The sequence below is a fragment of the Mirounga angustirostris genome, unplaced genomic scaffold (assembly GCF_029215605.1).
Source record: "Mirounga angustirostris isolate CCGP_5_RB_7025 unplaced genomic scaffold, mMirAng1.0.hap1 SCAF_2, whole genome shotgun sequence".
Lineage (NCBI taxonomy): Eukaryota > Metazoa > Chordata > Mammalia > Carnivora > Phocidae > Mirounga > Mirounga angustirostris.
This window is the reverse complement of record NW_026991710.1, coordinates 57549473-57576585: the sequence shown is the minus strand read 5'-3', so window position 1 is coordinate 57576585 and position 27113 is coordinate 57549473. Positions and strand designations below refer to the sequence as shown.

Genomic DNA, 27113 nt, shown 5'->3' with positions numbered 1-27113 from the left:
AAGAGAACTAGGCAAGGAGCTGGGGAAAGAGTGATCCAGGCTAATGGATCATTAATTGCAGAAGTTCTGAGTCAAGAAAGAGCTTCTGAATCAGGAGTGTTTAGGATACAGGCCTAAGAGTTAGTGTTTTCTTTCTTTTTTTTTAATTTTATTTTATTATGTTATGTTAGTCACCATACAATACATCATTAGTTTTTGATGTAGTGATCCACGATTCATTGTTTTTGTATAACACCCAGTGCGCCATGCAGTACGTGCCCTCCTTAATACCCATCACTGGGCTAACCCATCCCCCCACCCCCCTCCCCTCTAGAACCCTCAGTTTGTTTCTCAGAGTCCATCGTCTCTCATGGTTCGTCTCTCACTCCTATTTCTCCCCCTTCATTTTTCCCTTCCTTCTCCTAATGTCCTCCATGCTATTCCTTATGTTCCACAAATAAGTGAAACCATATGATAATTGACTTTCTCTCCTTGACTTATTTGACTTAGCATAATCTCCTCCAGTCCCACCCATGTTGATGTAAAAGTTGGGTATTCATCCTTTCTGATCGCTGAGTAATATTCCATTGTATATATGGACCACATCTTCTTTATCCATTCATCTGTTGAAGGGCATCTCGGCTCTTTCCAACAGTTTGGCTATTGCGGACATTGCTGCTATGAACATTGGGGCACATATGGCCCTTCTTTTCACAACATCTGTGTCTTTGGCATAAATACCCAGTAGTGCAATTGCTGGGTCATAGGGTAGCTCTATTTTTAATTTTTTGAGGCACCGTCACACTGTTTTCCAAAGTGGCTGTACCAACTTGCATTCCCACCAACAGTGTAAGAGGGTTCCCCTTTCTCCACAACCTCTCCAACATTTGTTGTTTCTTGCCTTGTCAATTTTTGCCATTCTAACTGGTGTAACGTGGTATCTCAATGTGGTTTTGATTTGAATTTCCCTGATGGCTAAGAGTTAGTGTTTTCTAAGCACAGTAGGTAATTTGGATGAACACCCCTGGCTAAAAATCACTAGTAAGACAATAAAAAGAAAGAATTGAGAGAAAAGATTGGGAGGAAATCTTTGAAAATAAAGAAATAGAAATGAAATTTCTTAGAGTGAAAAATATAAGTAGTTGGACTATCCTGGAAATTTCTCCGACAGTTTTTCTTTATATTTTATATTCAAACCCTATTGCCAGAAATCTGTTATCATGTGAATAACCATCATGCTTTATTGAACTCTGAGTATTCTAGGCAGGTAACAACTTTTCTTTGATTTGAATATAGTTTTTTAAAAAAATCTTTTGATTTGCTAATTTCTACCTAATGGGCTTTAGTACCCTTATACTGTTTCTTTTTTTTTTTTTTTTTAATTCTAGTTAGTTAACATACAGTGTAATATTAGTTTCAGGTGTACAATGTAGTGATTCAGCACTTCGTACATCAGCCCATGCTCATCACAAGTGCACTCCTTAATCCCCATCACCTGTTTAACCCACTTCCCCACCCATCCTCCCTCTGGTAACCATTGGTTTGTTCTCCATAGTTACAAGTCAGTTTCTTGGTTTGCCTCTCTTTCTCTTTTTTTTTCCCCTTTGCTCCTTTGTTTTGTTTCTTAAATTCCACATGTGAGTGAAATCATAAGGTATTTGTCTTTCTCTGACTTATTTTGCTTTGCATGATACTCTAGCTCCATCCACATTGTTGCAAATGTCAAGATTTCATTCTTTTTTATGGCTGAGTAACATTCCATTGTATATATATATACCACTTCTTCTTTATCCATTTATTAGTCATTGGACATTTGGGCTGTTTCCATAATTTGGCTCTTATAGATAATGCTGCCATAAACATTGGGGTGCATGTAGCATTTTGAATTAGTATTTTTGTATTCTTTGGGTAAATACCTGCTAGTGCAATTGCTGGATCATAGGGTAGTTCTATTTTTAACTTTTTAAGGACCCTCCATACTGTTTTCCAGAGTGGCTGCACCAGTTTACATTCCCACCAACAGTGCAAGAGGGCTCCCCTTTCTCCCCATCCTCTCCAATATTTGTTGTTTCCTGCCTTGTTAATTTTTGCCATTCTAACTGGTGTGAGGTGATATCTCATGGTGGTTTTGATTTGTATTTCCCTGATGATGAGTGATGTTCATGTGTCTGTTAACCATCTCTATCTCTTCTTTGGAAAAATGTCGGTTCATGTCTTCTCACCATTTTTAATTGGATTATTCATTTTTTGGGTGTTGAATTTGATAAGCTATTTATATATTTTGGATACTAAACCTTTATCAGATATGTCATTTGCAAATATCTTCTCCCATTTCATAGGTTGACTTCTAGTTTTGTTGATTGTTTCCTTTGCTGTGCAGAAGCTTTTTATTTCGATGAAGTCCCAATAATTTATTTTTGCTTATGTTTCCCTATGCTTTGTTTTGAATCCGTTCAGGATTCAGGAGACCTATCTAGAAAGAAGTTCTTATGGGAAATGTCAAAGAAGTTACCACCTGTGTTTCCTCTGGAATTTTAATTGTTTCATGTCTGACATTTAGGTCTTTCATCCATTTTGAGTTTATTTTTGTGTATGATGTAAGAAAGTGGTCCAGTTTCATTCTTTTGCATGTCGCTGTCCAGTTTTTCCAACATCATTTGTTGAAGAGACTGTCTTTAACCCACTGGATATTCTTTCCTGCTTTGTTGAAGCTTAATTGACTATAAAATTGTGGGTTCATTTCTGAGTTTTTTATTCTATTGATCTGTGTGTCTAATTTTGTGCCAGTATCATACTGTTTTGATCACTACAGCTTTGTAATATAACTTGAAGTCCAAAATCGTGTTGCCTCCAGCTTTGCTTTTCTTTTTCAAGATTGGCTATTCAGATCTTTTGTGGTTCCATACAAATTTTAGGATTGTTTGTTCTATCGCTGTGAAAAAAATGTTGGTATTTTGATAGGGATTGCATTAAATGTGTATATTGCTTTGGGTAACATAGACATTTTGACAATATTTGTTGTTCTGATCCCCGAGCATGGAATGTCTTTCCATTTCTTTGTGTCATCTTCAATTTTTTCATTAGTATTTTATAGTTTTCAAAGTGGTCTTTAACCACTTTGGTTAGGTTCATTCCTAAGTATCTTATTATTTTTGGTGCAATTGTAAATGGGATTAATTCCTTAATTTCTCTTTTCATTATTGGTGTAGAGAAATGCAACAGATTTCTGTATGTTGATATTGTATCCTGTAACTTTGCTGAATTTGTGTGTCAGTTCTGAGTTTTTTGGTGGAGTCTTTTGGGTTTTCTATGTATGGTCTGATGTCATCTGCAAATAGTGACGGTTTTACTTCTTCCTTGGTGAGTTGGATGCCTTTTGTTTCTTTTTGTTGTCTGATTGCTGTGGCTAGGACTTCCAGTACTGTATTAAATAACAGCGGTGAGATCAGACATTCCTGTCTTGTTCGTGACCATAGAGAAAAAGCTCTGTTTTTCCCCATTGAGGATGATATTAGCTGTGGGTTTTTCATATATGGTCTTTATTATGTTGAGGTATATTTCCTCTAAACCTACTTTGTTGAGGGTTTTTTTTTTTTTATCATGAATTGATATTGTATTTTGTCAAATACTTTTTCTACATCTACTGAAATGATCATATGGTTCTTATCCTTCCTCTTACTGATACGATGTATCACGTTGATTGATTGAACCACCCCGGCAAGCCAGGAATAAATCCCACTTGATCATAGTGAACGATTTTTGTAATGTATTGTTGGATTCAGTTTGCTAGTATTGTATTAAGAATTTTTGCATCTATGTCCATCAGAGATATTGGCCTGTAGTTCTCTTTTTCAGTAGAGTCTTTATCTGGTTTTGGTATCAGGGTAAAGCTGGCTTCATAGACTAATTTGGGAAGTTTTCCTCCATTTTCTATTTTTTGGAATAGTTTGAGGAGAATAGGAATGAACTCTTCCTTAAATGTTTGGTAAAATTCACCTGTGAAGCCATTTGGCCCTGGACTTTTGTTTGTTAGTTTTTATGATTACTGATTCAATTTCTTTGCTGGTTATCAGTCTGCTCAAGTTTTCTATTTCTTCCTCTCTTGGTTTTGGTAGTTTATATGTTCCTAGGAATTTATCTGTTTCTTCCAGGTTGTCTAGTTTGTTGGCATATAGCTCTTTAAAAAATATTCTCTTATAATTGTTTGTATTTCTGTGGTGTTGGTTGTTATTTCTCCTCTCTGCATTTGTGATTTTATTTATTTGAGTTCTCTCTTTCTCTCTCTTTTTGATAAGTCTGGCTGGAGGTTTATCAATTTTATTAACTTTTTCAAAGAACCAGCTCCTGGTTTATGAAAAATGTTAAATTTGGAGAAGCTTGGTAAAGGGTATATAGGAATACTTTATATTATTTTTGTTCCTCTTTTGTGAGTCTAAAATTATTTCAGAATGAAGTTAAAAATAAATGTAATAAAAGAACTCCTGATTTTATGCTTTTCCTTGTTTCATTTATTTTTCTAGTAACCATTAAAGATTATAATATAAAGTGATCTTTTTTGGAGAGTTCAGTTATGGATAGAGATAAGTAGTCAAAAGGAATGGCTTGTGTATTTTTGCTAACCACACATGAGAAAAATATGCAATGAATATGTGATTTAATAGTAAATAAAATCAGTATTGAAATACTATAAAACATTACTCTTGTACATCAGCTTTTATTAAAGTATAACATACGACAAGATTGATGAGATTTTACTTAAAATTACATTTCTGTTTCAGTGTGGTTCTCTCTCAGTACCTTCAGAGATTATAGCAAACAAATTCAGTCTTGCCCATTTGTCCTTTGCTTTCTTAGCACCCTATTATTCAAGCCAGAAAACTTCTTTTATCACAGAAATGTTTTTCCCTTTGAGGATGCACTTCACTAGGAGAAATTAGGTTCATGAATATGTATAATGAAACCTAGAAAATACTCATTGATTGAAAGGAAGTATAGATTGGGTGGTATAGGGGAAGAGTATTAGAGATATCTTTGAAGGACAGGAATGAGGAATGATATGAGGAAGATGTATACATGAACTTGGCCTTGAATGGTAGGTAGAAGTTAGATTTTTGGAGATGGGTGATAGGGAAATCCAGGCAGGGAGGAGATTTGAAAGTCTCCTGTTTGAGTTTGGTGGCTGAAGGAAATCAATGCAAAATAAGAAAATCAAGATAGATAGCAATTATACAACTCCTCAGTGAGGGTTTCTCTTCTTTGTTCAGTTCTGTTTTAAAAACCAGTTATTGAACCAACAATGGATGGGTATTTACCATGTTTAAGACATTGGGAGGATACAAAGAAGTTCTTAGCAGGTGAAGACCAGGAAACACAGAGTTTGTAAAGGTGATGAAATGAAAACAATTCCTCTGAATATTAGTTTGATTTGAAAGAAGGGCAAGCTCGTTCTGTAAAATCATGCCATTTTATTTTTTTATTGGAATTGGTTAAACTTTTACCAAATTATTAAGTGAATGTCAATTAAAAAGACATAAAAGATATGTGTTCCATCTACTCTAATTCTTTTGGATACTAGAGTTTCTTTCAATCACTGTAATACCTAACTAGTATTTACCGTATTTCACCTTGAGTGCAATTGCTTTCCATTATTAAGCTTCATATTTACAACATCAAAAACAGTGTCTGACACGTCAAACAAGAAAAACATCAGGGGATCAGGGAGAGGGAGAGAGAGATGAAGAAGTGGCTCACAGGGCATTTGCGTGGAAGTGAATATATGATGAATATATGTGGCGTATAAAGACATTATGTTTTTGTCAAAACTCATTGAACTATAGAACACAAGGAGTGAACCCTACTGCATACTATGGACTATAGTGGATAATAACATGTCAATACTGATTCATCAATTCCAAGGCATGTACTACCCTAATGCAAGGTGTTATCCTAATATGTGAGGAGGTAAAGGGGTATATGGGAACTCTCTGCACTTGCCACTCAATTTTTCTTTAAACCTGAAATGGCTCTAAAAACTAAAGTCTAAAGAAACACACAAAAAAAGTCCCAATAAAACAAAACAGTGCCTGACACAGAGTAAACATGCAGCAAAATTTTAATTGATTCATTGTTTTAACAAATACTTGAATGCTATATACCAGGTATATAGAGGTGAACACAAAAGATTTATTTTCTGTCCATCCCGAGATTACAGACTGGTGGAGAAATCAAATAAATGCATCATAGGTTATGCTAAAAGCAATGCATGGAACCAGCAGTTGGCTTGGAAAAGGAATAACAGAGCAAGTGAATGATAGGGATTTTACATAACCGTGATGGTAAAGAAAGCCTTGGACCAAGAAGTGATGATTAAACTGAGAGTAAAAGAGAGAGCCCACCACTGAACAATGACCTGTGTTGTAGTTGCTAAACAAAGCCACTGTGCTTTGAGTCTGACACTCAAGGAGTCAGGTAGGGCTTAAAGAAGATTAGCACCTTTAAGATCAGAGGAGGAGTTTGAATTCAGTTTTAAGTAAATTAAGGGAAAGCCATTGAAGGCCTCCTGCTGTTTTGTAAAGAATAGGTTGGAGAGGTTTAGAATGAAGGCAGACCAATTGGATATCAATTATAGATGTGTAGGTAAGAGATGACGGCTTATTGGACAGTGGTGATTGCTATAACAAGGGAGTATTTATGGTAGAATCAATAGGATTTGCCAGTGGATCAGGTAGGGGCTGAGGGAAAGGGGTGACTTACAATTTTCTGGCTTGAACACTATTGGATGATGATGGTGCCATTTATGTAGATGGGCTGGTCTATGGAAAAAAAAAAAACAGATTGTGTGGAATTAGGGTTAGTGATGAAATCTTTGAAGGTGTTTGAAATCATCTAGTTCAAGTGTAGGTTCAAAAGAATGATTTCATGTTGTTAAGCATGAAGGCTTATACCAAGTAACTTTTAACCTTTGCTCTGGGCTGGTCCTATGCTAAATATTTTACATGAATTATATAACATTCTTCAGCCCTAAATATGTTCACCTTTAGTCTTAGTTTGTAAATGAGGAGATTGAGATTTAGAGAGGTTAGGTGACTTTCCCAGAGTCTTCGAGCTAATAGGTGGCACAGCCGGATCTTGAGCCCAGATAGATCTCTCTGCCTTCGGAGCCCAGTGCTCTGCTGCCTCCCTAAACTTTACTGCATTTGTTACAAAGTCGAGGCATTTTGTGTATCCCTTGCCAGATCAAATTCTGATGTCTTTTCTTTTACCTCTTTCTGTGTCTTATTAAAATACCATTCAAGTCATTGAAATGAGAATTCAGTTACTTGCCTGACTGAATCAAATCAATTAGCAATCTTTTTTAAGATTCTCTGTAATAGGGCGATAAAGCAGATTCTGTTTTGGCAGGTGTTGTCATATACTAAGATCTAAGAAGTGATCTGGGTCTTTTGTGCCTATTAAAATTTTCAGTGTTTGGGGCGCCTGGGTGGCTCAGTCGTTAAGCGTCTGCCTTCGGCTCAGGTCATGATCCCGGGGTCCTGGGATCGAGTCCCACATCGGGCTCCTTGCTCAGCACAGAGCCTGCCTCTCCCTCTGCCTGCCTGCCACTCCCCCTGCTTATGCTCTCTCTCTCTCTCTCTCACTCTCTCTGTGTTAAATAAATAAATAAATAAATAAATAAATAAATAAATAAATAAATTTTCAGTGTTCTGCAGAGAATTGAGTCCATGCTTGAATCTCAGGATTTATCAAGTGAAAAGAAAACAATTAATTTAAAAGTATGAGAAATAATCATACTTCCAAGTAATCATTAATAATTAAGGAGAACTCATTAAGTCTTTTTTATACTGAAATTAGCTACTTATGTACAGTGAACTAATAACATCATTGTGTTATGTGGACATGGCAGGCTTCCCTACCTAATATTTTTAAAAGAAAATCTATATTCCATGTAAGTACTCTGGTCCTAACAAAGCATTAATAATAGACTTTTTCAAGTGTTAGCAGATACATGTGGCTACTGGTTAATTAATGATGATTAAATCTCTGCACTGCATTTGATTTCTCAACTAATGATTCTTAAAACACTGAACATGAGTGCAAGGCAGATTTGTCTGGGGAGTATGCATGTTCAGGCAACCTAGGCAAATCATGAAGCAGTTGTCTATTTTGGGTCATTATCTTTAATCCATTTCTTACATTAGAATTGACATCAATCCTCTAGACATTGATTTCACACAACAGACATACCTTCCCATAGGCCAAGTCCTGTGTGCTTCTAGGGAGACAAAAATTAATAAAATTGTAGCTCCTTTTCACAAGGAGCTAGTTCTAACAGGCAGGTGATATCAACAAATAATAATAAAATTTGATAATTTCTTGAAAAGATTTAGTTATAAATGATTATGTAAGCATGAATTGAGAAGAAAGGGATGTGGTTTGGCAAACAATGCTAGTGGCAGGTGGAGTCTTCATAGAGGAGATGCCATTTGAGTTGGACTTTAGAGAATAAATTGGCATTTCCTTGCTAGAAAAGGAGATAATGGCTCTTAGAAGATGGGGAACAGACTGGAAAAAGATACTTACAGGGGTAGTTCATGGTGTCTTTGGAGCCAATGGAGAGGCTTGTCTATAGGGAAAATTGAAGGGTATTTAGGGGATATGACAGAAAATGAGGCTGGACAGGGAAGCTGGAGTTACCTTTAGAAAAATGTTCGTGCCATTCTAAGGTATTTGAATTTCACTTTGCTAATGAAGAGGCAAAGGGTTTTAAAGATGAGTGACTTTGGGCGCCTGGGTGGCTCAGTTGGTTAAGCATTTGCCTTCAGCTCAGGTCATGATCTGAGCTGGGCCCCATGTTGGGCTCTCTGCTCAGCGGGGAGCCTGCTTCTCCCTCTCCCTCTGCCGTGCTCTCTCACACGCTCTCTCTCTCTCTCTCAAATAAATAAATAACATCTTTAAAAAAAGAAAAAGAAGATGAGTGACTTGATCACAACTCATAGTCTGTCTGGCTCCAAACCCCTTGTGGTTTATACTGCATCATCCAGCCTCAACAAATTGTCTTAATTTCCCCAGTGTGGATTGACCATAACAGGTCACAGAGACAGACTGGAGTAAACACGGGTCAGTTTGGCCATCCCTTATCTAAACATGCATACCGGGGCGCCTGGGTGGCTCAGTTGGTTAAGCGGCTGCCTTCGGCTCAGGTCATGATCCTGGGGTCCTGGGATCGAGCCCCACGTCTGGCTCCCTGCTCAGCAGAGAGCCTGCCTCTCCCTCTCCCTCTGCCTGCCACTCTGCCTATTTGTGCTCTCTCTTTCTCTGTCAAATAAATAAATAAAATCTTTAAAAATAAAAAAATAAAAAGATAAACATGCATACCTCGCCCTGGAATATCCTGGACCCATAGTTCTAGAAGAATCTGAACATCATAGGTTAAATTAACATCACAACAGCATGACCACACAGTGCCGCCTCAGAGGTCCCTTTGATTTACTGAAGCATCTCAGCTTCCTCTTTCCCCTTCCCTTTTGTTTCTTTTTTTTTTAAAAAAAGATTTTATTTACTTATTTTTGAGAGAGAGAGAGAGAGTGCATGAGCACAAGCAGGGGGAGAGGCAGAGGGAGAAGCAGACTCCCCGCTGAGCATTGAGCCCTTAACAGACTGAGCCACCCAGGTGCCCTTTTCCCCTTTGTTTCTGAAGCTCCAAATTTCCTTCCTGACATTCACTTATTTTTCCTTTGTTATGCTACAAATATCAGACTGACCTTATCCCTCCCAGATTTATAGCAGGCTTTATTTTCCCCAGGGTCCTAAAACACAGAAAAGCTTTTTAGTTTGTTGAGGGAATCATTCATTCTCATTTCTTAAATTTATTTTTTTTTAAAGATTTTATTTATTTATTTGAGACAGAGAGAATGAGAGAGAGAGAGCACATGAGAGGGGGGAGGGTCAGAGGGAGAAGCAGGCTCCCTGCCGAGCAGGGAGCCCGATGCTGGACTCGATCCAGGGACTCCAGGATCATGACCTGAGCCGAAGGCAGTCGCTTAACCAACTGAGCCACCCAGGCGCCCCAATTCATTCTCATTTCTTGATGAAAGGGAATCAGTTCTACCTGGGCTTTTGGTATGCTTTCACTAAAGGCCGGAAGAGTTTTTAAGTCCCTGTAGCTGAATTGCCTCTTCTTGGTCCACCCAAAGCTACTTTGATGCTTAAGGAGGTAAAGTCATAATTAACATAAAAGGACAGACTCATGCTTATTGAAAACAACCATCTGACCCTTATAATCTGCCCTTCCGGAGGACTGCTGACATGGGCCCAAATTACCCAAACGCAAACAGTTGCAAAAGACTTAACAGGTTATTGTGACAGTTCAATTCAGGATGGATACTAGCTCCTGGCTGTGGACAGAAAGAGAAAGACTTGAGAGATGTCCACAGGACTGGGTAACAGACTGACTGCCGTATTTGCAGAAGAGGAGGGAATCAAGGATGGTTTAGTCTTCAACTGTGTAGAATATTGAGAGAACAGACTTTGGGGGGAAGACAAGTATACTTTGAGATACATAGATATATTCCCGATAGATAGTTCTTTTACAACTGGAGTTGAACAGATGGCTCTGGAGCATGGGAGAGATGAATCAGTGTTACAGACATCAGCATTTGGAGCTCATCAATCTATAGGTATTGATTGAAGAAACAGCAGTGAATGAAATATTGCAGGGAGAGCGCAGAGAAGAGACGAGTGTTGAAAATAAAACTTGGAGGCATGCTGACATGTGAGCTAGGCAGAGAAAAGGGAGCTAATATCGCCAAAGAAACAGAATAGTGTCATTGGAGAACATGCTTCTAAATAGTACTACATGGGGCTGAGCACTGTAGATGGGTTATTTTTTCGTGATGAGGGAGCGTGAGAACGTTAATTAAAGAGGAAAAGGAACTCCATGAAAGGGAGAGATTGAATACAGGCAATAAAGAGTTAATTTTTTGGAGCAGATCATTGGAGCAGAAGCAGCTAGAGACCTAGCACTTCCACTGGGACAGAAAGAAAAAGGCAAGCAAGGTAGTTGTGAAAAAAGAACAACCATCAGCCTCACATAGCCTTATCTGAATTTATTTGTGCTAATCTTTTGGGGTAAAATCCCGTAACTTCTGTGGGTCTCAGTCTCTTTCTAAAGTAGTGATAAAGATGTCTCCTTTGCCGGGCGTTGAGCTGTTGCGATAATGTGGGTTGGGTTTCTTGCACTTGCTCTTCAGACATAACCTCGTGACTGTGGGTCTCCCTGCTCTGACTACTCAGTCTTAAGTAGCTTCTTCCTCTCCCTCTGGTCATCTGTCTCGTCACTCATATTTATTTCCTTCAGAGCACCAATTCCTATCTGGTATGACCTTGTCTGCATGTCTTTTTTTTTTGTATTTATTGATTTTTGTCCATGCATATAACTTATTTTACATTTTAGAACATAGTCATGATAAGAACAGAGACTCAAACTCAGTTACTATTCAGTTTCCTGCCCAAGGACAATTGGACACATGGTAACTGTTCAGTAAATATTTGATAAGACTATTAATAAAGGTAGTTATTATTAGTCTGTGATTGGAGGTGAGAAGAGAAAAGAGAGTCAGCTACCTACTCTGAGTAAAAGGAATATAGAGAATGGGCTGAGAATCCACGTAGGTATGTGTTTGGAACTTTTTAGCTCTGCAAGAGATGAGTTGTGGAGAGAGAACTGTTTCTTCCCAGTTTGTTTCAGAATGCTTTTATGTCCAGCCCAAATTACCTAGGCTATCTTGTCATTACTTGTTTGCCTTCCATAAACCAAGTTTCTCTCTCTCTTTTTAAAAATCACACTTGGGTATCATTTATTTTCTTCTGTATGAATAATGGTATTAATGATGGCTAACACTTTTTTGATTTTTCACTTGCAAGGGCCAGCACTATTAAGCTCTGTAACATATATGAGCTCATTTATTCCTCTCAACAATCCTGTGAGGACAGTATTATAATTAGCCCATTTCACAGATGAGAAGACTGAAGCACAGAGGCAAATAAAATGCCCAAGGTCACATAGCCAAGATCAAACCGAGGTAATCTGGCTGCAGAGCCCATGCTCTTAACCACTCAGCCATACTGTCTCTCAAGACCTAATCCACCCATCTAAAAGAAAAATGAGTGTTGCTTTGTTGAAGCCAGACAAAGCTGTTCATCAGTTAGTCAGACAAAGCAGGTCAGACTGTCCTGCCAGGGAAATGTCCTGGAAGAAATTGTCCTGTCCGGGAACAAACCTGGAAGGAATTTTCCTTTCAAGGAAAGGAATACTTGACTTGGTTTTACCTTTTTTTTCCCCCCTCACATCATTGGCAACCCCTTCTAATTTAAGGTCATCTGAAAATTGAATTAATGTTCTGTTTACTCCTTCTTTCAGGTAACTTAATAAAAGCTCTGAGCTCAAACCTGAACACCTCACAGAAAATCTACACACATTCTAATAGATTGGCTCACGTGGTAAAAGAATATTTGGTTTTACATAGATTTGCATTACATTGTGTCAAATATGTGACTTCTTAGAATATTTATGCTTATATACCAAAAACACTGGTTATAAATTTCAGCCCTATCTTTTCTTTTCTTACTCAGTTTTTCCAGTGATCTGCTCTAGCATCTCTTTCTTTTTCCTAGTATTTTTAGAATACCATCATATTGATCATTAAAAAAAATCATTATTTATAGTAAATTCAGAGTCCAATTCCTCATTTCCTTAAAATTTACATGAAGGAAGATTATGAAAAAAAGTGAAGTTGCTAAGTCCTCTTTCTCAATATACTCACACACCAATTTCTTAAATTCAGGGATAGCAAATCACTATCGATTATTCTAGAACCAGCTGTTTTGTGCAGAGTGATGGTGCTGTGGTCTGCGGGTCTGTGGAAGTATAGCAAGATGGTGAACACTACGGACTCGAGTCAGATTGCCTAGGTTTTTATCCTTTGCTGTGACTATCGACTGTGTGACCTTGGGCCAGTTACTTGACTTCTCTGGGCCTCAACATCTTAGATGTAAAATGGAAATGATAATATCTCTAAAGTTGTTGCAAGGATTACTTGAATGAATATAAAATATTTAGTGCAGTGTCTAGAATCTGAAAAGCTCTGTATAATGTTAGGTGTTGTTTTTGTTTGATGCTGTTGCTTTTACTTAGGAAAAAAATTGCTTTCCTTGTCACTAAGAGTTGTAAAAATGCTTTCTTAACAAATATTATTTTAGTTCATCTTGACAGATTCAAGTGGTTCTTTCGGTAGGATATGTTTTTAGTTCATTCTGTATATAATTTATTGATTGTTAAAAATCTGTGATTAATTTATAGTCAGATTCTGGGAGTTTCTCTATGCCTCATATGTTTTAATAGATGACATTGAAAAACAATCTAAATGAAAGATGTCTTCAATATTTTTCTTTGCTTTCAAGAGTCAAATGACTCAATGTTTTCCTTAGGCTAGAATATTTTAAAACTCTTATTTAATTTTAAGGAAGTTATTTTATTTATGTATAAATATAGGAAAAGGCAGACATTAAGCAACTGGTGAGTAAATACCTCCAGGTGTATTAAGCAGCCTTTACCCCCCTCAAAAATGTGCATACTGCCATCTGCTGGAAAGAGTTTTGTACACTATGACAGTATTTTTGAAAAAATTTAAGTGTCAAATGATTTTTCCCATTTTTTTATATATATAATTTAAATCACATCTTTCATTCAATTGAGATTTCAAGTATAAGAGTTTTGCAGTCGCTTTAAGATAACAACTAAGAAGGAGGCAGTTGTATTTCTTGTTCTTTTCATGTAGATTATGAAAATACACCCGTAAGTCTTTAAAATCTTTCCCAAAAATAGATGGAAGGGTGCTAAAGTTCTTTGTGTTTTTCTGAGGGCAATTGTGTGGCATTTTGCTAGATTTGGACAACAACCCTTTGAAGCAGGCAGAGCAAGTCCAGTCATAATTTGCCAGTGAGAAAACAGAGGCCCAGAGAGTTTAAGTGATCAGCCCAAGGTCCCTCAGTTTTTCAGTGGCATAGCTGGGAGAGAATCCAGGTCTTTGAATGTCTTATCCTATGGTGCTGATTATTTCTTCAACTCATCATATCCTGTAGGCCTCTGAGTATAAAAACATTGCATCCTCTTATTAATAAGGCCTAGCAAGATGAAAAGTAGCCAAATTATTAAGTACATTTTAAAGAGAATAATGTATTTTTTTTTAACTTTGAAAAACAGGATAATAAGTGCTATCTAGCGCTTTGCATTGACATCTAAGGTGTGATGGTTTGCCATATTGAAGGAATACTTTCTGCTCTGTGCACATACCATTGCCTTGTATTTGGTGATTTCTACCCATAATAATTTATGTATGTCCTGTGACAGTTTCACAAGTGTGTGCTGACCTAAAAGGTTCCCTGACTGATTTTTTATATGGTTTCTGCTGGCGTACCCTGCTATCTAATTAGCCTGGCATCATAGTGACTTTTGTTAAACAATACTTTTCATTTGGTGAATGGTAACTTTGACTTTTAAAGAAGTGTCCTTCTACTCCATCATTTTATAATGTACTAGTACCATGGGGAACATAAATTTTGTCCATTGGAGTTCCTTGGTATTGTACTGATTTTAAAATTTCCCCAGTATACAGATGAATTTACTAATTTAGGGTGATTATGCACTACACTAACTCAACTCTCATAAGCTGTTTGTCATTGTTGCCACCTTTCCTCCATTGTACGAGTCTAAGATTTCTGATGTGTCTCCTGCATTTAAAATTTTTTTTTAAAGATTTTATTTATTTATTTATTTATTAGAGAGGAAGCGAGAGAAAAACAGCGTGAGAGGGGAGAGGGGAGAGGGGAGAGGGTCAGAGGGAGAAGCAGGCTCCCCGCTGAGCCGGAAGCCTGATGTTGGGCTCGATCCCAGGACTCCGGGATCATGACCTGAGCTGAAGGCAGTCGCTTAACCAACTAAGCCACCCAGGCGCCCCATGTCTCCTGCATTTTAAAGTACAGTTGTCACTGCTGTTCGGCAGTGGCCCTCCTTCCATCATCTCTGCTCTAGAAATTATTGTTTTTTTACCTAACTACTTTTCTTTCATTTAAAATTTTATCATTTCCCTATTTTGTGCTTTTGGGTTTTTGTTTTTTTTTTTAACATCGAATGCATTTACATTTCAATTACATGAAGCTGAGTATGTGTGATGCAGCTGTGTTACTAATTCAAAGCATCTGCCTTATGAGAAGTCTCTTGGAATGTCCCTGAGTCTCTGGATGAATGTGGTAGTGACATGCCTGTCTTCAGACTTTTACTTGTATTGGAATTAAAATGTTAGGAATTTTTTATCAGATAATTAATCCAGAAGAGGAAGGGGATTCGGACTACAATTAAGCATGTATGGAGTAAGCTAAAACAATGTGCCCGTGACCAAAAAGGTCATAAGAAATCACAGTTTTTTGGTCCAGCATTTGGTCTTTTCTTATATTGACCTGGAATCTACCCCTCTCAGTTTAAACCCATGGTTTTTATTTATTTTCTGTAGATATATCGAATAAATTGAACCCCTTTTCCATATGGCAGCTATTAAGTCTTCTTTCTAGGTTTTTCTTTTCTGTTTCCCATATTCTCCTGTTCCGTAACATCCCTCTCTCCTTCTCACTCATGAATTTTTTGAGCAATCTGTTTGCGTGAGTTAAATCTTTTAATTCTTGCACTAGCCCAGTCTGGTAGTATTCTTATTATGCCCCTTTGACCAAGGCGAAGAAAGATGGAGACCATACAACGAGGGGTTGAACCAAGAGGTCAACAAGACTATTGGTGTCCAGTGTTAGGCTCTTGGCCACTGTGTCTCCCCTTCTCTATGTGACACATTTTCAAGGCTTCTTGCTTTTTACTCTTCTCTGGATACATTCATCTTTGTCAACTTCTCTTTTATAAGACATCATAGATAAAATGTACTCAGTACTTCAAGGATACCCTGGCCCTAAAGGGATGGCTTCCTCCTGGGCTGCCTGTCTGCACACCTGTGACACACAAGAGCACATTGCAGAGGTGTTGTTTTTTTTTTTTTTAACTTGGCTTATCTTGGATTGGCTCTTGCCCTTCTCTGTGTGTATGTGCATTTGTAAACTCTATGTGTGTGTATGTTAGTAGTGCATTTTTCCACTTTAGAAGATTCTGCATCTTCTCTTGTCAGACTGTACTTAGTCTTCTTTAGTATATACTTGTTTCTGCAGCTTTTTTTTTTTTTTTTAACCTCCATCTTAGCTGTCCTCTCTCTCATTCCATACAAATTTAGTAAGTATGCCTTTAGTCTGTATTTCAGGCCTTGATTTTGTAAGGTGTTCTGTGCAGTCCCATTAGATTCTTGAAATATTTCAGTTGGGATTTCTTGCGCCTGTTTCTTGGTCAGTGTGGTAATTTGCAATTTTATGATTCATGAATTTTGTTGGGGAGCTTTTTAGAACATTCTATCATTCAAAGTTAGATTTCTTTTTAAAGTCTCTCTCTATGAGATTATGGTTCTCTTTTCTCTATAGGTTTTCCATTTGCTGTGCTTACAGTCCAACAAGTCTCCTCGATCTCAAGTAGAATTGCAGTTAGTTTTCCATCCCTGTTTTAGTTATTGTGACAAATGTTTGGTCCCTGTCCCTGGGAATAGCTAAGAATTTTTGGTAATCTAGTCAGGTAACTCCGCCTTTCCCATTCCTGCTAGCATTTGCCAACTTAATAAGCAACCTTTACACACACTGATTTTGTACCAGTTTAATCAGAAGATACAATGATGGTCCACTTTAGATTCATATCTGCTGACAGTTGACTGTGGGTTTTGCATACCAGTTAACCTCTACTGTCTTCATCTTGCTCATCTATATAAGTCTGTGTTGGGCTATGAACTATGAGGTTGCTTAAATTCTAATATCTATGATTTTAAAGTATACCAAATCGCTTTTAAAAAATTTCAACCCAACTTTAAAAAATTAAATAAAAAGGAGTGACTCAACTTAGCTTTTCTGAGCTATACTTGAGGGTGATATTCATCTAATATGCACTCATACGTTCACCTTAGTAATTCAGATGTTGAAGGACTTCTAAATAATTGTTGATTCAGCTGCCCCACTCCTAGACGGGGAGCACTGGGAGGGCTACCCATTTACTGGCCTGCAGATAAACCACCATAGCTCCTGCATACCAACTCCATTTCCATGGGCTCTCCCAACCAGACGTAGGACCCCTGGTGGTGACATGAGCACCCAGACAAATGCCTGCTGTCTGTTTTCCTCTACAGGGCTGTGGCTACACTCAGCTAGTAGACTCTTGTCAGAGTCACCCACTTGTGGTTGCTTTTGATGAACATTATATGTAAATGTAACACATTGGACTCTTTCTAACACAACAATAGTTTAATGATGCCCTTTGAAGTATATCCTCCATTATTCATTGTACTGTGGAGTTTACAAAATCAGTAATTCACATATCTGGAAATTGTTTCAAAGCTAAAGGTGAGAGAGTTCAGCTTAAGCCAAATTTTTAAAAAAGTGACTTGACTCTAGCACTTGTGATTACATGGCTGACCCCTGAAATGTACACTTCATAAAATCATCGTGCCACCTTTCTTTTAGCAATGATCTGCTTTGTTTCCAGGTGAATGAAATTTACCACGATGAGTCCCTTGGAGTGCATATAAATGTGGTCCTGGTGCGCATGATAATGCTGGGTTACGCAAAGGTAAAATGTCAAAATATGTGAACTATGAACGTGAAGGACTGGGCTAGCAAACGGAAGACTAAATTTCTGTAGCTCTAGCTAGCATGTGGTATCGACGTCTCACGTAGACCTAACTGAGGAAGAGAAACCGCCACAGTCAGCATGAATTGTGATAATGATTTTTGTGCTGATCCCATTTGCTCTGCTTATCTATCTAATGGAGTCATAGGTAGTGATCCTGGCACTAGGTATGACTATATGGGTGAAAACAAATGGATGCCAATGTGAGGAAAGAGAATTTCCTCAGTCTCCCATTATTGTCAAATTCGTGAACCGTTTATTCCTTCAAAACATCTACGCTGAGTGCCTACTATGTGTCAGATGCTTTCTAGGTGCTTTGAATATATCAGTGAAGAAAAATAGCAGAGATCCTTTCTCTCTCATGATTTGTTAAAAACGATATTTTACATGTATATCGTTCCACTTAAGAAAAATGAAGTATACAGTGGATATTCACTGAGAAGAGCTTTAATCCTTTTTGAAAACAAAAAGCTAAGTCAAAATGCACACGGTAGGAATTTTATGTAATGTAACTAACTTCAGCTGGCTTTAAAATGGCAGTAGATGTGTCCTTGTCCTTGGAAATAATGGAATGGATAACCATGGTTTCTTCCTTTGAGAAAGTGCCTAACTTGGCAATCTTCTTGATATTTAAGATTACATGCCCCCTCCCATAATTAATCCTCCTGATTATGAAATACTAAGGAAATCATGCATTTAGCAAACAGGAAAAAAATCCATGTGTTTGCATTTCATTATGTATTTAACACCCACTTATCATTTTCTGATGAGAGGGTGTCATTGATCTTTACTGTATTCCATAAACCTGACCTACTTTGTGTTACTAACACTAAATACAAGTCAACTCCAGCTGGAGATGTTAACAGCCTTCAATTGGTTGTTATATGATTTGTTTGGAGAAGTATGTGATCAGCATGAAATAAACCAAGCTAATTTTATTCAGAATGTAAACACTGATAATGATATTTGCTGAAATGTAACAAAACTCTCAGCCGGTCAGGCAAGTAGAGACTAATTTGGGGTTCCAAATTCCATTTCTTATTCTATCAGAACTATTCCGGGAAGTATGGATACTGGGTTCTTAAAGGATGGGCCCTTTTCCCTCTGAACTTTTAACTCCTGATCATAATGTGGTAGTAGCAACATTCCAGGCAATGTCAATCCATTGCTTGTAACTTGCCAGATAAGAGTCTCTCTTCATCGCTCTGAGGTTAAAAAAAGGGGGGAGTTGCTTTCTTCAGTGTAAGGTTTATGTAATTTGACCACCTCCTGAAATGAAGATTTGACCAGCTTTGCCAGATCATTGAAGAATGTATGTTCTTCACATTTGTTGATCAATTCTGGGCCAATAAAAATAAAAATAAAAATTTTAACTAAAGACCTTTCACTTTAACAACTCTGGATAAGTCTCACACTAGAATCTTTTCCTCTTTTTTTTTTTATTGTTTTTGATATCTATAAAACTAAGAAATCTGAGCTGAATTAGGAAATGGACTACTAGAATTCTTACCCCAATGATTAACATTGAGTTGCCCCATGATAGCAAATGTCAGAGTTACATGTTCCCATAAATGTGTCAGTCACCTTTTCACACAGGTCCCATTGATCTTGATTGACCTTCATGGGCTTTTAGAATTCCCAAATAAGAGCAGATATATGCATAAGCCCTAAATAATAATATTGAACATCTTTGAAATATTACACTCCCAAATGTTGACTTCAGAGCAAGTGACGAAAGGAAGCCTTTGGGAAAGTGTTATGCACTTCTTCAGTGCACTGTTTCCTCTTAGTCCATCAGCCTCATTGAAAGGGGAAACCCATCCAGGAGCTTGGAGAACGTGTGTCGCTGGGCTTGCCAACAACAAAAGTCTGATCCGAACCACTCTGAACACCACGATCATGCAATTTTCTTAACCAGGCAAGACTTTGGACCTGCTGGAATGCAAGGTATTTCTATTAATATGCAGAAGAAAAACTTAAGGGCATGACTTTTAAAAAATAATCCTAAATCAAGGAGTCTGTTCAAATGTTCAGCTCCCTTTCCACCATGCACCACTTTCCACCGTGCATCAGCCAGGCATACACTTTCTTTCTATTGCTTCCAGTGACTTGTGGAATTCACGATGTTAAATGCCACTTAAATGCTATAATATATTATACTTGCCTTTAAAATAATGACTGTGCATTTGGGGTGTGGAGGGGATGCTGTAAAATGCAGTGTGATTTCCACTAACTGCTCGGAAAGGAAAAGGAGATGCCATGAGAAATGATTGCTGCCAAAGAGCTTTCTTCCAAAGTCAGCTTCCATTTATCTAATAAATTCTGATGCAGACTTCGGAAAAAAAGTGGACTGATGAGTTCTTTTCAATGTTGATGGAATTTCTGGCTCCCTTTATCAGTACCATCATAGGAAGGACCATTCACTAAAAACAGAAAGACAGGGCTTTGTTGGTGGGCAGAACAGAATAGTAACCCCAGGCAGTTCCTTCCCTTAGGGAAGGAGAAAACGCAGACCCAGTGAATCTTTTTAGAGACCATTACCTGTGTGTGGCTTTCCCAAGAGAATGTGGCACAATAATACTGCCTCTGTTTCCTGAAAAGCTCTTTTTTTTTTTTTCTAGGCAAAGGTCCAGTAGTAGTTCTTAATGGGCTTTCTCATAAAATGAAAATAAAAGTAATTGTTATTCTCTACAGGATATGCTCCAGTCACAGGCATGTGTCATCCAGTGAGAAGCTGTACCCTGAATCATGAGGATGGTTTTTCATCTGCTTTTGTAGTAGCCCATGAGACTGGCCATGTGTAAGTCACTGTTGACAGCTATAAAGCCAAAAAAAAGGTCTTTTCTTTCCTACTTCTCTCAGTATTGTTCACACTTTGGGCAGAGTACATGCCAGCATGCAACTCTCATTCCTTGCCAAGTGTGAGGAGCTGAAAACAGGGAAGAGGTCACGCACTGAAACTAAATAACTGACTCTGGCTTGCAGAGAGATACCCCTGCGCTTTCCGTAGCTATGGGACAAGAAAGACATTTCTGTCAGATTATTCTCTCTTTCACAGTCTCTGGGACTCCTCCGCAAAAGCCACGTTAGTTTATAAAACACACATTCCCCTGAATTTATTTCCAAGAGTGGAATCAAGCAAAATCCACGGGCCCCTCTGATTCTTACCGGTGAGGTCTCACTTTTATTGTAGGCTGGGAATGGAGCACGACGGACAAGGCAACAGGTGTGGTGATGAGACCGCTATGGGGAGTGTCATGGCCCCCTTGGTGCAAGCAGCGTTTCATCGTTACCACTGGTCCCGGTGCAGTGGCCAAGAACTGAAGAGATACATCCAGTACGTCCCCTTCTGCGTGTCCTGAGAGCATTTATGTCGTAGCATAACACAGACGTGAAACTGTCTTTTAGGACCTCAATCTTAACCAAACTCCCAGTGAATGAGAATTGTTGCTCATGATAAACATTTTCTTATGACTCAGAGCTTTTGGCACAATGATCCCATAATGTAATCACAGTATTTTAAGCCGTAAGCCTAGAATTTAAGAGAATTTTTAACTGTGGTCTCCTTTCAGTAAACTCCTTATGGAATCTTTGACGGGTGGTCAAACGTGAGTTGGGGATGAGGAGAGAGAGGACGGTCATGTGATGCCTGCAGAGAGTGCCGCATATTCCCTGTAGGATAGGGGCCGGGATCTGCACCACCATACTGTGTGGGCGTCCCGCGAGGGCCATGAATATAAGGCTGTCACAATTCTACTGTATTCCTGAGCCATGTTTGGCCTCTTTTGGGGGATGAATAAGGATGATGGGTCTTTTTCTGAATGGAAGTGAAACCAAAAACCTTAAAAGGTATGACTCTGTGATCTTGCTATATGATCGGATGAAATTCCAGAGTCTGTAACCTAAGAATAGTTTTTCATTAGGATGTGTTAAAAAAAAATGAACATTTAACGACATGAAATATTTTCCTTTCTACAGTTCCTATGACTGTCTCCTTGATGACCCTTTTGAACATGATTGGCCCAAACTCCCAGAACTTCCTGGAATCAATTACTCTATGGATGAGCAATGTCGTTTTGACTTTGGGGTTGGTTATAAAATGTGCACTGCGGTATGTCACTCACAGTCAATTGAGATTTTTGCATCTTGAAATCTATTTGCATAGCTCCTATTTGGTGAGCTTTATGGACTCACTGGTGCAAGCGGAACAGCATCGATCAATGACTTTGTGTTTGTTGTGTCACTATGTGCTGAAGCTAAAAGCTTCGAATATATTATCTTATTTAATCCTTAGCAGACTAGATGGGAGCTGGTATATTTTTACTTTACACATGAAAAAGCCAAGATTTACAGAGATTAAGCGATTTGCTTAAATCATGCGTCTGGTCGATAGGGGAATTAGACATTGAAACTAAGATTGTCAGGCTCTAAAGCTTTATGCCCTGTTGCCCCCTTAGTTTTTGTGACCTTCAGAGATGACTTCTAAGCCTTTAGTTGGTTGCTTTTCATCAGTTTGTTGGCCAGGATTTCATGTGGCTGTGACCATAGGGAAGGGTCATCCTCGTATATTCTTATGGAAGAGTCCTATGGTATAACATGAAGGTCAGGAATATGGGTTTCATACTCAGGCTAGGTGGGCTGTCAGAATCTGGATCTCATACTTACTAAAGGTATGAGTTTGAGCACTTTATTCAATCCCTCTTAGTTTCCTTGGGTGTAAAATATGGATAATGATAGTATTTATCTCATAGAATTGGGATCAGGATTAAATCTGATACCATAATCACAGTGCTTAGCACGATGCAGGCGCATGGTAAATGGGGTCCAGTGAAGCCAGTCCTCCATGTGGCTGTGCACATTAGGGCTATGTTTCACTAAATTTCTACATTGAGCTTTAGTAGCTCATTAAAAAAAGGGGGGGGGAGAGAGGAGGGGCTTTTTATATGTTGGAGCAAGCTTTATATGTTAGAGCAAAAAATTAAGTATTTCAAGATACTGAAAAGAAGTTGATCTGCTGTTTGAAATCTTCCATATAGAGCTGTCTACAGCCATTTGGTCTGTGTATAAGGTACATGCTGTCAGCGCCTCATTACCTGCATTAATGCTTTCGACCTGAGAATTCTAAAGCTTTGGCTCAATGTCATGGAAAAGTACAATTTCTGCATTAAGTAATAGGGATTAAAACAAAAAAACCCCAGGTCCAAAATGAGTACAATTTAAAAAAAATAAAAGCTATGACCATAAGGCTATATTCAGGTAATTAGTGCTGTAAGCAATAAATATGTGGATAAACTGGTATTTGTTTTTTTTTTTTTCAAATCTAGATAATGGTAAGATGTTTCTAGTTACAAAGAGATCAGACAAGTAAAGACCACACACAAATATGTGTGCTTCTACATCCATTTGGATATTATAATGTGGTATTTTAGGAAAAAAAATTCTCACAAATAAGAATACTAAGACTCTAGTCTGACTGTTACTATCTCACTTATAACGTATAACCGTAACTAAAGCCTTACCTTATAACTTACAGTCTCAGTAATGGATTGTTTTGAGGATTAAATATATGGAAAGTACGTTATAAACTACATGAATGTATTGAGATTTTGTTACACCTAGGACACCTTATCTCACGTAGGAAGACTTATAAATATTTTATGCTTTTAATCAGCTCAGTATTATTTATAATCTGGCCGGTTCATAACTACAGGGATAAAGAGAAGCAGTTTTGATAACTTGAGAGGGGCAAAACCATCTTAATAAGTTTTCATATTTAAAATGGTCATAATATTTACAAATTCTTTAAAATTCCCATATTGTCTGAAAACCATAAAATAGAAATGGTATGCAGAAATGTTGAAGTCAGCCAGAGAATCGCAGAGAAATTATTTTTTCTCATTGATATTTTAGAAAAGCAGAATAAAAGTATTCTTTCCTTGGAATTAATTCTTAGGCAGTATTTTTTTTTTTTCTTATCATGCCACAACTATGACTGTTAATTTAAAATTAAAATACCCAAGGAACATGACATGAAGAAAGTGTCCAGAAGATACTCTCAGATATATGTTGGTATGACATGCCATCTCTATTTCATTGAGATCCTGATTCTCTCTCTTCCAGTTCCGAACATTTGACCCATGTAAACAGCTGTGGTGTAGCCATCCTGATAATCCCTACTTTTGTAAGACAAAAAAGGGACCCCCACTTGATGGGACTGAATGTGCTGCTGGAAAAGTGAGTATATCTATTTATACAATGAAAATCTAATCTAGGTTTCATCATAATCATCCTTAGAAACCTGGAAAATTATGACCCCTGCTGTAGCCCTTCTTATACCAACCGTGGTGTATGGGGTTTCATTATGATAATGCACTAGCATTGTTTCCTACGGCTTCTATGACAAATTACCACACACAACCTTGGTTCCTGAAAAAAACAGAAATGATATTCTCTTATAGTTCTAGGAGCCAGAAGTCCAAAATCAGTTTCACTGAGCCAGAATAGTTGTGTGGATCATACTCTCCCCAGAGGCTCTAGGGGAGGATCTCTTCTTGAGTCTTCCAGCTTCTGGGGGCTGCCTGCATTCCTTGATTTGTGGCTGCACCCTTCCAGTCTCTGCGTCCCTGACCACAATGTCCCTTTCTCTTCTGTGTGCAAATTTCCCTCTGACCCTCTCCTATAGGAATACATGTGCTGTGCTGGCATTTAGAGCCCACCTGGATGATCCAGGATCACCTCTCCATCTCAAAATCCTTAACCAAATCACATCTGCAAAGACCATTTTCCAAATAAGGATATTTACAGATTTGGGGGATTAGGACCTACCATCTTTGAGATCACTGTTTGGCTATTCCTGATAGAATAGGAAGCAGCAGTTCAGCAGAATATCTGGGCCCCTGCTAATGGGATTTGATTTACTTGCTGGCGTCCCACTCCTTGTGAAAGTTGTCCAGAAATAAAGTCATGTGAATTTATACAGAAGATTTGGCCTTGCTCCTTGGGGAAAGATGCCCAGAGGTTTTAAATCTCAAATTGTGTAGTCAAGATTGAATGCTCAGAAAGTGGCCAGGGGCCAATCTATGCTACTCGTAAGGGGAAAGATCACCAAACCCAAAACAAAGGCATGTTAAGAACTCAGATTGAAGAGCCATGACTAGTTTGGAAATAAGATATTGTAGATAGGACTAGAAGTGGCAAGGAAAATTTATGTAGCTTTGAGTTCTTTTAAAGCCATTTAGAGCTCTACTTCAAATGTATATGAACTGTATTTGCTCTGAGAATTACAAGCATAAAAATGATAATAATAATAATAAAAATAAAATCTGCCATTATGGGTGTTTAAACTTTGTTAGGTATTATGCTAAACATATTACGTACAGTGTGTTGCTCTGGAAAAATTCAATTTACAAACTTTTGACTGAAAAAACAAGAGCGACAATGAGTTGATTCATTTTTGCTTTATGAAAAATATATCCTGTAAGTCAACTCTGAACATCCAATTTCTCTAAATATATTCGTGTCATGTTTAAATTTACCAAATCTGAGTATTAAGAAACATTTTTATTGTAGGTAGGACAAAAAAGGAAGTCAAAATGTTGAAAGGGGAAAGAACTAATACCTGTTGAGGACCTGCTGTGTCCTGGGTACTATAAGCTAGGCGCCTCTGTGGTATCAAGGTTCACTAGTTCCCACTTAATTACTTCCTGGTCAGTTGGTCTTGTCCTCTTCATGGTCATTTCTGGGTCTCAATATTCCTCATCTAAAGATGTAAAGATAACAGAATCTCTCAGAATCATTGTGATTGAAAATTTAGAAACAGGGCGCCTGGGTGGCTCAGATGGTTAAGCGTCTGCCTTCGGCTCAGGTCATGATCCCAGGGTCCTGGGATCGAGCCCCGCATCGGGCTCCCTGCTCTGCAGGAAGCCTGCTTCTCCCTCTCCCACTGCCCCTGCTTGTGTTCCCTCTCTCGCTGTCAAATAAATAAAATCTTTAAAAAAAAAAAAAAAAGAAAGAAAATTTAGAAACATACCTAAGTGTTTTGAACACTGTATATGTTCAGATATGTTAATTAATTCCAAAGCAAAGGCGTGTATTTTTTAAAAAACCCTGGTAATCTAGCTAATGAGGGTTGAAGGGTAGAATAGTACCTACAATGCAAGTTGGGTCCTCAGATCATTCTTACTGGTTTTGTTTGATAGTCACTATACATGTGTCATTTAAAAACTTGTCTGAGTAAATGATTTTTTTTTCATGTTGTACTTAAAAACACAAGTCTAAGTTATCCTCTGTAGGGTACCTTATTGTTGTAATTGAACTGGGTTCATTTTAAGTGCATCTTTACCTGGGGGGAGAAAAGGAATAAAGGCCTTTAACTGGTGGTGGTGTGTAGTAACTTGGGCTTTGGCTTGGGCATGATTTCCATAGTTGCCTTTTGTCATTTTCCTCAGTGGTGCTACAAGGGCCACTGCATGTGGAAGAACGCTAATCAACAAAAACAGGATGGCGGCTGGGGATCCTGGACCAAATTTGGCTCCTGTTCCCGGACATGCGGAACTGGTATCCGTTTCAGAACACGCCAGTGTAATAATCCCACGTGAGTAAGCTCCTGCAATTCTACTTATTTTTGGATAGACAGAAAACACTCCAGGATGCTGTTATTAATATTCTGTGTCACGAAGTACATGTCAAACACAAAACATGAAAACCAGGGGTTTAAGTGTCTGTTTGGGATAGATCTCCATTCATCAATCTTGGGAAGAGTCGTCAACGGTGAAGATGAGGCTCAAGCGAAGATTAGAGATTTTGGAAGCCGTTGCTATTTAGAAGTCTTCAGGAGCTAGGCAGGGAAGGCCCGTCCCTGTGCTGGCCGGGGCCCTGACGCTGGGAGGGCCCACTGCAGGAAGCCCAGGTGTGTCAGCCTGGCAGAGCCGGGAGCAGCTCCAGCCAGGGGCTCACTCCCTCCGGGCTTAGGGGAGCAACACAGCCGAGCGGGACCACAGAAAGAGGGTGAAAGGAGACCAAGGAACTGGGGGAACAGCTCCCTATTCACTCACTCAGACTAAACAGAGTGAATCCCTCTTGCGTGCTCAGCAAAAACTCAGGACCTTCTTTCTGGTCTAGGGCTTACCATGTAAGAAAAGCGGCTTCTTCAGTCTCTGGCAGCAGGATGGTTCTGAGAAAGTTTTTCATGAAAAATATCAAATGTCACATACCTGTTTTCACGGGAAGAGATGCTGGTAGTATTAGTGGGAGTAATATAAACAATAAAAATTATCATAAGGGCAGCTAAAGTTCACTATGAGCCATGCTCTGTTGTAAGTAT

The 27113-nt window shown here is 38.3% G+C and overlaps 1 protein-coding gene across 6 annotated transcripts in view; it reads left to right on the top strand.

Annotated features, from left to right (window-relative positions):
* The window catches only part of ADAMTS3 (ADAM metallopeptidase with thrombospondin type 1 motif 3), a 251241-nt gene that overhangs the window by 191099 nt on the left and 33029 nt on the right, over positions 1 to 27113 (top strand). For all 6 annotated transcript variants that reach the window (XM_064584560.1, XM_045881036.3, XM_064584563.1 and 3 more), the window contains 7 exons: positions 17648 to 17731; positions 19582 to 19738; positions 20486 to 20591; positions 20985 to 21128; positions 21770 to 21902; positions 23912 to 24025; positions 26239 to 26384. In XM_064584560.1, the coding sequence (XP_064440630.1) occupies positions 17648 to 17731; positions 19582 to 19738; positions 20486 to 20591; positions 20985 to 21128; positions 21770 to 21902; positions 23912 to 24025; positions 26239 to 26384 (884 nt within the window). The remainder of the gene's footprint in view (positions 1 to 17647; positions 17732 to 19581; positions 19739 to 20485; positions 20592 to 20984; positions 21129 to 21769; positions 21903 to 23911; positions 24026 to 26238; positions 26385 to 27113) is intronic.